General features: G+C 42.2%; 1 protein-coding gene across 1 annotated transcript in view; it reads right to left on the minus strand.

Moving 5' to 3' along the window:
- Positions 1–213: 213 nt before the first annotated feature.
- Positions 214–14,381, minus strand: part of NFATC3 (nuclear factor of activated T cells 3) — an 89,036-nt gene continuing 74,868 nt past the window's right edge. Inside the window, exon 10 of the mRNA XM_053271321.1 lies at positions 214–4,950. Coding sequence (XP_053127296.1) covers positions 4,826–4,950 — 125 coding nt within the window. The 3' untranslated portion in view covers positions 214–4,825. The remainder of the gene's footprint in view (positions 4,951–14,381) is intronic.

Consider the following 14,381-nt stretch of genomic DNA (forward strand, 5'->3'; position numbering starts at 1 on the left):
CTGAATGTATGTGCGCACACACTGCTTTGATATGAGAACAAAACTCATTCCACACACAGATGAAAAGAATTAGGGAGAACACTGGTCAAGACCCACATGATCAGACCCTGCCCATCCACATGGTTGAGTGCAAATGTCCACACTACTACAGATGTATGGAAGTGACTCACGGAGGACCAGCAACACATGGAAGATCAGCTCTCAGACTACTACAACGATGACAAATATTTATATACCACTCTTCAACCCAAATTCTCAAAGTGGTTTACATAGAGAAATACATAAATAAGATGGTTCCCTGTCCCCAAAGGGCTCACAAGCTAAAAAGAAACATAAGACAGACACCAACAACAGCCACTGGAGGGGTGCTATGCTGGGGTTGGATAGGGCCAGTTGCTCTCCCTCTACAAAACAGAAGAGAACCACCTATTTAAAAGCTCTCTCTTTGTTCAGTTAGCAAGAGTAGTGGTACAATGAAGCTACTGCAGAATGAATCACCTGCAAGTACTTAGGGTCATCTGGGCTCACAGACCAGTCTTCCAGGAGTCACAATTGACATGAGAATAGTCCACTTTCTCATACAGAACATGTCAAAGCATGAGAAGTCTCCCAGAACGGAATATAGACTTCAGTGGAGAAACACACACACACGTATAAATTTTCTCCTTTATTTCAACACTATGATTCAAGAGCCTAAAACGCAAGTTCTTCCCTTTGTATTTCTGCATATAGCACTGCAATCATAAGTTACAAAAGGTTTAATACACAAAATGTACGTGAAAGTACAATACAAGGCTCTGTAAACATCTAGAATGTAACCTTTAGTCTTAAATCATTGTCCCACATTGTTAAATATAAAACTTCAATTTGAACAATCTCCAAACCTCAAGGAATGACATTCATTCTGTGTATCAAAAATAGAGTTTTCAAAGCTCTGTTTGCATTTAAACAAAGCTTGTCTTTTTCTTCCCCCTCCTCCTTTAATCTTTGGTTTATAAAGGATGGCAGTTCCATCTCTATAATCAAGAGTTTATCATCATGGTTGCCAGATTGTGGACAAACTTTGGTAAAACCAAAACTACTTTTAGTACCCATGTCAAATGGGCCACTCAATATCCCCTTATTTGATGTACAAAACCTCCACTCTTTCTGTAAGAGAGTGACTTCATTAATGCTTTCCATAATATTTAAAAATCTGGAGGCCAGCAAGGAAAGCAATTGTTGATTTGGAGGCCAAAGAGACTAGCGAAGTAGACGCCAAAGTGCCAGTCACAGGCTGCTGTTGAAAACTGTAGTTTGCATAGTCCAATGGAGAGCATGTGCTTTTATTTCCACTATATTACACTAGAGATTAACAGATATCTATAGCATCACACAAGCAAAAAAAAAAAAATTTTTTTTAAGACCCTTGTACTGAAGCTTTTACAAGGCAAATACAATTTATAGTACCCCCAAAAAATCTATAGTCTTGCTTTAAATAGGAAAGCATTTCTACATCTACAGGCATCAAGGTTTAAAGGCATCAGAAGGTTTCGGGAACAATCCACCAAGACGGCTGCTGCAAAATCTCCACGTTCCAGTGAGTTTACAAGGGTCTCCTCGGCAAACCTGGCTGGACTGGAGAGAGGCTGGGTGCTGCAGGGCTGGATGGATTGCTCACTTAGTGCATAGCAACTTGGGATTGTTTGGGTTCCCACATTACAGGTACACTATAAATTTAAACCACCTAAGCAGGCGGGGAAAGAGACTGTACCACCCACCACCAAGGAGCATGAAACTTGAGTACAAAGAACTCAAACCTCCCTGCAACCCTTGGTTACTGCAGGCCTGTCAGATGGAAACCCGGAATACAGCCAAACTATAAACAGCTTATGCTCTTAGTGAAGGGTAGCAGCTAGCTGTAACTGCAGCTACTTCTAAAACGGCTTACAGCCACTGAAGAGAAGACAGATTTACTTGCAAAGAAGCACCACAGAGGGACTGCCTTCTTCAAGAAAGCAGGGCTACCTTTTAAGTCCGTTGTTTTCTAGTATTTGTACACGGCAATGGAGGACTATCACAGAATGAATGAGAATGCTACATAGCTTGGGTGCTAATTCAAAGTGGCTCCACCAACAAGTTCACCAAACTACAACAGTCACGGTGGCATTTCGTGTGAAGGCAGCTTCGTTTCCTTCCCTTGCACGCTAACAAAAATGCATCTCTGTTTTGACTTTAATCCAAATTGCACCATAATCCTAAACTGTCTATGGGGGCAGGTTTTCCCTGAAGATGAGCAAAGACAGCTGAACCTACTTAATTAAAAGGCAACTTGCTCTCAAGCAACAAATCTGATTTGCAGACAATGGTTGTTGGGCCACTACTGCCTTGGTACATGAGAAGCAGGGGACTTGGAGCAGGCAAGGGGAGAGGAAAGTCCCGACTCAGGTTTCCAGGACAACAGTTTAATCCCTGTCAGCTGGAGGAACAGAGGAAGCTGCCTTCTACCAAGTCAGACCTTTGGTCCATCTAGCTCAGTCTTGTCTGCTCAGTCTGGCAGCGGCAAGCAAGTTGGTGATGATACCATGAGAGTAAGAGTTGGTTTTGTTGCTGCCCCCTTTTTATAGGGGGGGAAACTTCAGAAACAATTAAGACTTATGTTGTAATGTAAATCAACTAAAAACAGAGGAAGTCAGTTTCATCTTCAACTCGGGGCTTTGAAAAATCCTAACACCATTTTCCCAGTGCAGAGTCTCGCATTCTGTTTAGTTAGCCAAATCTGAATAGGCTTGATTTTCAGTTTCACCAGAAAACAGTAGCTATACACAGAGCAAGAGAAATGCAGATACAGGTGGCCCTCGTTATTCACGAAGGTTCTGTCCCTGCCAATTTCCACAGATAAAGAAACCTTAACCCTATGGGGATTGGGGGGTTAGGTTCCTAAGCATACTGAAGTGTGCTGGAAATCACAAGAAAAAGCACGGGGGGGGGGGGGCCACAGAGATATACACAGTACCTTGCTCTCCAGCAGTGCCCCCCAAACTTCCAAATCCTCCCACTGTTGTTCCTTTAAGCATTTGTGGGGGTTTTATTTTGCAGAAAAGAGCCACAAAATGGCGGCAGGAAATGACTTCAGAAGTCATTTCCTGCTGCTCAAGAACAGCCAATAGGCAAAAATAACCCCATTTTTATCACATGAATAAAGAAACTGGCCCCATGACCCAACCACGGATACATGAAACCGCGTGTGTCGAGACCGCGGGTAACAAGGGTCACCTGTGTTAAGTCTATCTAGTGGGAATTCAGATCTTTTAAGTGTTTGGATTGCATATATACTCCCTGCATGTTCCAGAGCAGACAGGCCCAAATAAGTTACATGGTTGTACGATATACTAATACACAGTGGCATTACTAGGCAGTTTCAGCTCCTCTAGATTATTTTTTTTCTTATTCAGAGGTCTCAGATCTCAAGAGATGTAGTGTAAACATTATTTGATGGTGTAGGTTGCTGAAAGCGCAACAGAAGTTGCACAAGGGCACAAGCTCACTTAATCCCACTGGGTGCTTGCAAAAGAAGTTTATCGCAGATAATATCCTTGATCACTGCTGACAGCTACAATAAGCCTCATCTTGTACAGCATGAGGGCCCAGCACATCCCCCAAAATGTGTTTCACTCATTCATCAAAATCTGCTACACTCCCTTTATGACATACAGCAATTAATCTGACTTCTAAGAAGATGAACTTCCATAAACAATAAAATGCCACCATGCCATGAAGAAAACATTTTGAAGTTGCAGGCTTGAGTGAAAAGATATACAAGTCATTCAATTCATTTAACAGAGAGCCACGGACTGAGTGAAAAGCCCAGCCTGAGGGATTTCAAGACAATAGAGATAATTTTTGCTTAAAAAACTATTTTGACCAGAGAGTTTCCTTACAGAACATGGCTTTAAAATTGGGGATTATACATCTAAGAAACTTAACTCTTCCCTTAAAAAATGAGCATTTCTATAAATTGTTCTGAACAAGTAAAGTGGTTTCAATTAGGAGGGGGTCTGTGCTAGCAAAAGGATCTATAAAGTTATAAAAGTTATATTTTGGAATGTCATTTCTATCCCAATATTTCCATGATGGAATGGTCTCTTTGCAGCCTACCAAAGATTTTCAATGTATAAAGAACACAGACCTACATTTGGCTTTGCTTCCTATAAATCCAAAGAAAATGCTAATCATCTTTTATACAGAAGACTTCCAAGGCATTGGCTTAAGATGACAGGTACTTATGTGCCTCTGGAAGATTTTGCTATAAAAATGGTTTTCTTTTAAACAATATAAGCTTAAAGGCTCTTCAAAATGACCCCCCAAAAAGGTATACAAATTCATATTACAATCCTAATATTTCTCCTAAGGAAAAGCAGCATACGAAGATGTGTATTTAAAAAAATCCCCCACATTCGGTACTGTGCATATTGAGAGCAAAAACTATATTTCTTCATACATTAAACACTTAATATAAAAGTATTCTATTAAATGCACAAAACAAGCAAAGCTCATTGGTATTCCTTTCCAAGGTTAAAGTATCCTGTGTTGCTTCTTTGTGTCCATTTTTACCAATAATTTTTACAGCATCCTTGGAAGCTAGAATTAGACTGCTCTAGGTCTCTGTTATGCCCCCACCCCCCACCCTACACACCCGCCACAAGAACAGCTATGCAAGGATCCACTGTTCCAGATCATCAAGGCCACAAAGTTGGAAGCACAGTAAATCTAAGGAGGGGATGAAGCATTCTTAAGAGGAAAAGTGCGGAGTTTTCTGTATCGCTTAGTCACACAAGCTCGGTTGCTACTGCACTCCATCCGATATTCCTGCCTCCAGAGATGCAGAACATGTTTGTGGAGAATGGATGGTCACCCCAGCTCCATGAGACACGGATATCTGTGACATGTCTCTTCCTATGATCTCATTCACTGAAGGGGGGTGGGGAGAGAGAAAACAGAGAAAGACACAGAGTGAATATTTTTCTAATTCTCATAAATATGGTTTTATTTATCTACCACTCTTCCTGAAGCGACTCTAAGCAGTTTACATTAAAATAAAAAATACAGAACAATTAAGATCAAGGAACATTTAAACCAGAATAAATCTCATTAAAATTAACATTAAAACTATATATCATTAAAAGCCAGGCTGAAGAGATGGATCTTTAATAGCAATAGCACTTAGCAATAGCACTTACATTTATATACCGCTCTATAGCTGGAAGCTCTCTAAGCGGTTTACAATGATTTAGCATATTGCCCCCAACATTCTGGGTACTCATTTTACCGACCTCGGAAGGATGGAAGGCTGAGTCAACCTTGAGCCCCTGGTCAGGATTGAACTTGTAACCTTCTGGTTACAGGGCGGCAGTTTTACCACTGCGCCACCAGGCTCTCCTCTCTTTAAGGCTCCAGGCTCTCTCTCTTTAAGGCTCTCCTGAAGGCCTTCAAGGAAGACAGACCTCTTTTATCCCTGGGGAGCATGTTCCGCAACTGAGAAGGCCCAATCCCAGGTCGCCGGGATGAGCCAGTGGCACCCAAAGATGGACCCCTCCTGATGATCTTAATGAGGGATCTTGCAGAGAAAGGCACTCTCTCAGGTAACCCGGACCTAAGGCATTTAGGGCTTTTAAAAAGGTAATAACCAGCACTTTATACATATCGGCAACCAGAGCAACTGTTTAAGAACAGGCATGATATGGTCTCTCCGGGATCTGGTTGCCACATTTTGAACTACACACAAAGGCAGCTCTACATAGAGCACACTGCAGTAGTCCAACCTGGAGGTTACCAGCTGGTGTACTACCGTTTTCAGCTCATTCTCCTCAAGAAGCAAGCAAAGTTGTTAAATCAATTGCAGCTGGTGAAAAGCACTCCTGATTTTTCTGAAATCAGAGCTCTCTTACTCAAACAAGGACATTCACTTTGGATGATATTAATACCACTCCATGTTAAATATATAGTTACAACCGTACAGGTTTAGACAGCTCTACAATATTAATTTGTTTAAAAAAAACCATGCACAGTACAAGACTACAGTCCTATGCATGATTATCTGGAAGCAAGCCCAACTGAACACAATGGAATTTATTGCCAAGTAAACATGTATAGGAAACCGCACTGTGTAAGAGTTTCTAAACAGGGCCTTTAAAAAAAGACAGCCTTCAAAGTCTCCACTGCCAATGATCAAGCAAAACAAACATGGTGGTTGTTTCAGGTGGCTCCATCTCTAACAGATCTCTCCAGGCATAAAATGCAAAGCACCCTACTGTGGAGACTTCTCGAAACAAAGGTAGCAGAACAACCTCAGCTAAACTGGGCTCTCACTGGACCAGATTCCCCACCTAAAAGCTCTTTCCTGTCTCTTGACTAGTCATTGCTTCCAAGCGGAGGCATTTTGGTAAAAGACACGGCCTGACTTACAAATGACCCATACTTACAAACAAAGCTTCATAGCACATTCAATTAATCAAGTCCCCAACTTAAAAACGCCAACTCGCACATACCAACGAGTTGTCCCTCACAGAAACGGTGTGTGTTCCAAGTTATGAACATCCAACAGTATTGGACAGGATTGGGAAGACCCAAGTTCAAATCCCCATTCAGCCATGAAGCTTGCTGGGTTATTCTGGGCCAGTCAGCTATCTCTCAGTTAAACCTACCTCACAGGGTTGTTGTGAGGATAAATATAACCATAAATATAACCTCTAGGCTCCTTGGAGGAAGCGCCGGATAGAATTGTAATAAAACCAAACAATTGGAATGCAATCGGTTTATTAGTTGGGGACTCCTAGTACTCAGAAGGACGATCCTACAGCTGTTCCAAGAAATCTTCCTGTTTGCTTATCTGGTGGGACAGACAGCCGCAAGGTCAGTTTTTCCCTGTAACAGGGATTCCCAGATGTTATCTACAGCTCCCAAAATCCCCAGTCAAAGGCCATTGCAGCTGGGGGTGCTGAGAATTTTAGTCCTCAACTGGGAATCCCTGTTACAAGGAACACTGCACAAAATGTGAAGTGTCAGGTTTGAACATGTAAAAATCAGGATTTAGAAGAGATCCTGTCTCCCTTCTCAGTTTCTGATATATGGTCTTTCCCCCGCTTAATGCCACAGAGTACCACAAGCTAAATTACATCTCGTTCTGCTTCACAAAGTAAAGTTATTGCTTTTTGAACAATTATGTTGTCTGTTCTCACTTATGACTGAAAAAGTCCATACATAGAGGGATAGTTTTCTTGGCAGTTTTGCCATGGGGTGGGAAAGGATTTAGATGATGGAAACGCTCACTTCCTGCAGTGACAATCACAGAATTGTGTTTATTACTACTAGCTAGTGAAAATTCACTAGACTGGTGGTGGGAGGAGAAGGGCTCTCCCATTCCCCAGTCCCTCGCCTTCACTCTTTTTTGTCATGTGGTTGGACCTTGATGCGAGAACTGGTATAGGTACCACTGCAATTGTCTCATTTTAAACAAGAGCTAAGTGTTTCCATTAAAGCTTAACACACAGTCGGGTATGGCTAGCATTCTGTGTTCTCTGGCATCACAGCTACCATGCATTGTGGCTAAGTTGCTTAGTACTTGTTCCTTTCCTAGCTCTGATCTTTGCTGCCTTAGATATCTAATATGCATGGTCAAAAAGCAGTTTAAGGGCAAAGCCTTGTGTGATGCTAATAATCCACTCTGTTCATGCAACTTAGAATACAAGTCTTATTTTCAACATTACAAGCTGATGTCTAACTATTGGTAAGTGACAGCAGATTGTATATATTTTGCATTTCTGTTCTGACACTTTTGGTTTTCAAAGTTATTTTAAATAAGGTGTTTTGATGCTGGTTTAATAAATACTTAATACAAAGGGTATCATCAACCTGTAATACTGCCAGATGATCTGCTGTCCTTATACGTGCTGTAAGATTTTTATGCAAGCTATTCCCAGAGAGACCATATCACTCCTATCTTAAAAGATCTACACTGGTTGCTGACAAGTTTCCGGGAAAAATGCAAGGTCTTGGTTATAACCTATAAAGCCCTAAACAGCTTGGACCCTGGGTACTTAAGAGAACGTCTTCTTTTCTAAGAACCCCACCGCCCATTTTGATCATCAGGAGAGGTTTATCTGTAGTTGCCTTTCAGCAACTCATGGCAACTGTAGACATCCTTTTTACTTGTCGTTTTTATTGTTTTGCTGTAAACCGACCAGACCCTTGCATTTAGGCGGTATACAAATATGTTAAATAAATAATGAAAATAAATAAATATTGAACAAAAGTCAATGGCTGCAGTTGCCCATTACGATTAAACTTTTGACAAGCAACACAAACAAGGGGACACCGCTGACGTACAATTACTAGGAATTAGATTGCTTTCCCCTTGGAAGGATGATACTTCAATTATGCATGTGTTCTGAACTTTTGCAGTAGCCAAACATTCACTAGTAGCTGTTCAATTTCACACACTCACAGTGTCAATCAACCACCATTGTTATAGTGTTGCCTTCTTCCTATTTATACATCTATCTTTCCTAACAATAGTGCATCTGGTCTGTAGGTCAAATGTTCTGACAGTTGCAGCTCTTGAGCAGTTGGAATATTCATAATAAACATTTCACAGTACCTTAGCTGCGGACCCACGGGCTAGGAATGTCTCCAGCTCTTGCAGCCAACAGCTAAAATAAAGTGTGCCATCGAGTTGGTGTCAACTCCTGGCGCCCACAGAGTCCTGTGGTTGTCTTGGGTAGAATACAGGAGGGGCTTATGATTGCTACCTCCTGTGCAGTTTGAGATGATGCCTTTCAGCATCTTCCTATATCACTGCTGCCCGATATAGGCGTTTCCCATGGCCAACAGCTACAAGTGCTTAAAAATCTGAAGCCTACTTTTACCTTTTTACCTTTTTAAATTAATCTTTATCTGATTTTCTATTGATGAGCAGCATAAGTCAAAAACTCAAATACAACTTAATGGTGTTTTTTCACTCAACTCTTCAAATAAATAGCTTAAATAAATTTTACAAATATGTACATATAGTGACGCCAGAGCTCACAGCCAGTTATTTTCCTTAACACTGTTTATTTTCAAGTTGTAGAATGATCAGGACCAAGCGTGCCATAATTCTGCCTCTAAATTGGAGGCATGTGATGGATTTTGGACCACCACTGCTAGCTTCCAGTTACCACCTGTTCTGAAGGAGTTAAGCTTCACTCTCTCCTCCATCTGTTTCATGGCTGACATCCTGACTAAATTACTCGATGGAAGTCCCATGGAAATTAATCGGACAAGCTGGTCATGATTACCTTGGTCTATTAATTTCAATGGGACTTCCATCGAGTAATTTAGTCAGGATGTCAGCCACCCTTTTTGCCTTACAAGCTACAAGAAAGACCCAATACAGTTCCAGCCACTAGCATGCTAGGCTCTTCTAGGCAACTGAAACCAATCCTCTGAATACTGACTACAAAACAAACCCCAGATATCAATATAGGACGTGTTTTTTCCAAGGATTGCTTGTTTTTGTTCGGAGGCGTGCAAAATAAGGAGTCTGCAAACTGGTTTTTAAATCTTTACTTATGTTATTGTATTTTGCTGTAGTGCTTATTTGGTCGTTGACCGTAAATAAATGAATCTGAATCTGACTTGTTTTCTGGGAAAGCAGTTTAGACTGTTTGAATGAGTTTTGCATGCATGAAGCGACATTGCACCTGACCGAGGCCAAACTAGTAATAGAAGCCCATAGGGAACAGTTTTAGAGGGTTTCCCAAGTTTTTGCCTGTGTAGAAATAACATCAATTTTATAAAACATCCAGGTCATTCTGCATTTTATGAGAGATATTCAAGAAAACACAGTCCTTTTCAGACAACATTTCTCCATCCAGTGAGCACGAGAGGGTGATGTCCACTGGCCCCAGTGGGTGGTGTGAGGGAGACACTGTCTGAAAAGATCAAATGGTCCCAGACTTTGAAAGGGAGAAAAACAGAATATGGAGGATGTGGACTTGTTTACGTGAGCTTGAGGACGTGGGACCTCAGACTATTTGATTACCTACAGATCATTTAAAATTATTTTGAGGGAGTATAGTTATAAGGGGAACAGGTGGCAAGTGACATTTGATGAAGTTGCTCTAATGAACTGCTTCACCTTTTGCTCTTTAAAGTAGAAGTCTATTGGCAAGCTACACAAACCTGCCTTCAGCTAGAGAACCTCTGTTCCAACACAAGCAAATTATAATATGAAAGTGTGGGAAAAGAAATGGAGCAGGGAGAGACAGAGAGGGGTTATCTGATGGAACTGCCAGTAATTCCAAATCAGTAATTGCTAGTTTCTGGGACTAGCTCAGAGCATTTCTATTCAACTTTTCGGGGAGGAATGCTATGTACTATGTAGAAAGGCAGTTTTTCTCTCAAGTTACGTTGCTTCTGTACTGCACTTACAAAAAGGAAATTGCATAGAAAGCTCTGAATGCTAACAGAACCAGTGCCAGGAGTGTTACAGGCAGGCAACATGTCAAAAAAGTAGGAGGGAACTTTTTATTCTAACTAAGAGCCAAAGTAAGTTTTACAGTCACCACAACTAGCAAGTTAGCCTCTCCTAGGCACCCTGAAATCATTACTATTAACTTTGAAATGATTTGGATCTAAGGCAGGGGTGAGCTGAATCTCCCATCATCCCTAGCACAAATGGCCTTTGGGGCTGGGGTTGATGGGAGTCCAACAACATCTGGGGACCCAAGTTGTGGGCACCCTGGTCCAAGGTATCTCAAAGAGTATTGCCTCCCACATGTCCGCTATTGGGTCCTCTGCATTGCTGAAATGGCCCTTTCCTAAAGTTGGTCAGGCAGTGGCAGGAAGATCTTTAGGTTAATGTACATAAGGCACATACAGAGGATCGAGATCATGCCAAACCACCCCATCCTGACATTTATGTTTGCATAAGGGCCCAACATACACGGGCACGATTTACTGTATTTATCTGACTCCAAACCTAGTGTTAGAAACTGGGGTGTGTGTGTGTGTGTCTTAAATTCAACATCCTCTTCCTTTTGGATAAATATAGGTATAACCTGTATTTAACCTCTATTTTTCAAGGGGACGGTCTTAAATTCAGAGTAGTCTTCAATTCGGGTAAATACAGGAAATGATCTATATAGCTTAATTTTATAGTGTACTAATCTCACCTATGGGCACTTGGTTCAGGCAAATTAAAATGAGGCTGGGGGCAGGTATTCTGTGGGGTGGGGTGAGGGAGACAAGATCTAGGTCCAATACCATGTGCACATTTTGCAGGCCACACAGAGGTACGCATACCAGTCGCCAGCTTAACTGACACAAGCAAGTTAGCAAAAGTGTACTTTGATCCTTGCATACAGTACATGGAATTGTTTTCCAAAGCTGTAGTACACAGGAACTGCTAAGGTTACTTGGCCTGCTTCCTGCATTTTGATCATTTTCTTCACTCATTAGCAGAAGCACAGCATGTGCCACTGACTCAAGACTATGACTGCAATTGTAAGAACTCCAACTTGGAAGTCCATCATAGCGAAATCTGTAGGGCTTGTTTCTGCATAAACACAGCCAGAATCTGGATGTACATTTAATTTGCAGTATCAGAACATTACTGGTATTTTGCTTCATAACAAGACAATGTTTAAATAGTTGTGTTTCTACAGTAAACCAATACATAGTCACAAAAATGATTCAGATCATCACGATTACTAACAAGCCTTCAAAAACAAGACGACCACAATGCCACCTGCATCTACATACGAAACCTAACAGATACAATGTTGTAAGTCCCCATAACTACATAAGCGTAGGCGGTGCAATATATTTAGCTTTTGTTGTACTCAACCGGGAAGTGGTATCATGTCAACTTTCACTATAGCAGCAGGCCAGGATATAATTAACTTGTGCTATTCTGTACTGTGGAAGAGCCAGCTGCAACTTGGTTGGTTTGTTATCAAGACGACATGTGGAAGACAACCATTATAGATTGAAAATGATATTGTCTTGAACAATCACCAAAAGAAACACAGCAAGCTGCCAGATATTAACTGGGGGGGAGGGGGGGAGGATTAAAAGTAAACTAAGTTTATATTGTCTCGCATTGTTACCATATAAAGGTTCTATGCACTACACATCAAAGTGATGTACAAACTGAGCACAACATGTAATTTACCCATCAACTACACAGTATATCTAGACTCTTTAAACCATGGCTCTCCAGTTACAAGACTGGTAACTAGGAGTAATTTAGACTACCACCTCCACAAAATCTCTTCTTCAAAGGATGTATCCACCAGTCAGCAGAACAATGTATGAAACACTGCCATGGAAGGAGGGGCAATTTATACATTGCCCTCTTATTAAGGGCAGGCCTGAATTAGAGTCCCCCTCTGGCTGTTTTGGAATCTAGCAGAAGGGAGAAAGCCTGCTCCTTTCCTAGCTGCCCCCCCCCCAAATGTATGGCAGTTGGTGGGGCTTGCAGAACTAGCCTAGTCTCCCATGTCTTGCCCCACAGGACCCAAAGGAGAAGGGTGCTGGAGATAACAGGACATCCATTCTTGGAAGGAAGTGGCAGACAAGAGTCTCTCCAGTTTCCTGAGCATTGTGTATGAATTAAGGCAGTCCAGGAACTTAGGAGGCTGCCTTCTACTGAGTCAGACCCTTGGTCCATCTAGCTCCGTATTGTCTACACTGACTGGCAGCAGTTCTCCAAGATTTCAGACAGGAATATTTCCAGCCCTACCTGGAGATGCTGCCAGGGAGTGAACCTGGGACCTTCTGCATGCAAAGCAGATGCTCTACCACTGAGCTACACCTTTATCCCCACTACTACTACGAAGAATATTTATATATCGCTCTTCAACAAAAATTCTCAAAGCGGTTTACATATTTTATTCATTCAATTTCTATACCGCCCTTCCAAAAATGGCTCAGGGTGGTTTACACGGAGAAATAACAACATAGAAAAATAAAACATAAATAAGATGGTCCCCTGTCTTGCAGTCTGAAAAAGGCTCGCAGTCTGAAAAGAAACATGGCAGATACCAGCAACAGCCACTAGAGGGATGCTGTGCTGGGGCTGGATAGGGCCAGTTGCTCTCCTCCTGCTAAATCTAAGAATCGCCACTTTAAAAGGTGTCTCTTTGCTCAGTTAGCAGGAGTCACTAGGCAGTCACTTAATGCAACTGGCCAGTATGTAGCTCTCTGTCCAAATTAAAGAGCAAAAGCAGGCAGCACTATTATAGCAGTTTGCCTAAAGAAAGGCTTTCCCAAGTGAGATAGTTTCCTTTCACAGCCAGTAAACCTCTTGAAACCCACAGCCCCATTTCCTCCGAACCACCACCACCACCACCACACACACACACACACACAAACACACACACACACACACACACGATCATCATATCCCCTCAACACAAACTCTAGTAGAGATTCTGAGGGGATCTTCGTGGGGTAAAGAGGAAATATGAAAATATTTCCCCCCAGCTTTGCCACAATTTGAGGTGTCCACTGCACTCCTAAAGACGGTGGCACAAAACTTAGGATTTGTGGGGGATACGACGATTTTTTCTTTCTTTCTTGAGGTTCGAAGGAAATGGAGCTGAAACTCACACCCTGTGACACAAGCTTTCCTGGGGTTGGATTGGGCGGCAGGGGGCATGTAGGATGGCTGATAGAGAATAAGCCATGAAGGAATTACCTTGGTGCAAATAACATCCTATTACCCTCGTAGTAATTGGGCAAGAACTGAGTGGGCAGATTCCAACTTCAGTTTCTGGGCTAGCACATGAATTTCCTCTTGCACAGGGGACACTCCTCTGGGGGGTGGAGACCTCCTAACAGTGGGCAATTTGATCGTTAGGGGCATAGAGAGATGGGTCTGTGACCCATATGTAGACCACACAGTGACTTGCCTGCCTGGTGTGAAGGTTGCAGATGTCATGCGGCGCCTAGATAGGCTGTTGAGCAGTGCTGAGGAGTAGTCAGCTGTCATGGTCTGATGTCAGCACCACGTTGGGAAATCTAGTCGGGATGTCCTGGGTGCAAAATGTAGGCTGTGAGGTAGCATACTGAAGTCCAGGACCCCCAAGGGAGCATTCTCAGAAATGCAACCTGTACCATGTGCAGGGCCAGCGAGACAGGTGGGGGTGAGGGGTCTCAATGTGTGGATAAGACGGTGGTGCCGGGAGGAGGGGTTTAGATTTGTTAGGAATTGGGATACATTTTGGGACTTTCAGGAAGCTCTCGACAAAGGTATTCATCAAAGACTCTTAAGAAAACTTAGCAGTCATGGGATAAGGGGACAGGTTCATGTGTGGATTAACTCATTGAAGGACAGGAAACAGAAGGTAAGAATACAT

Source organism: Hemicordylus capensis, chromosome 9, assembly GCF_027244095.1.
Source record: "Hemicordylus capensis ecotype Gifberg chromosome 9, rHemCap1.1.pri, whole genome shotgun sequence".
Classification (NCBI taxonomy): Eukaryota; Metazoa; Chordata; class Lepidosauria; order Squamata; family Cordylidae; genus Hemicordylus; species Hemicordylus capensis.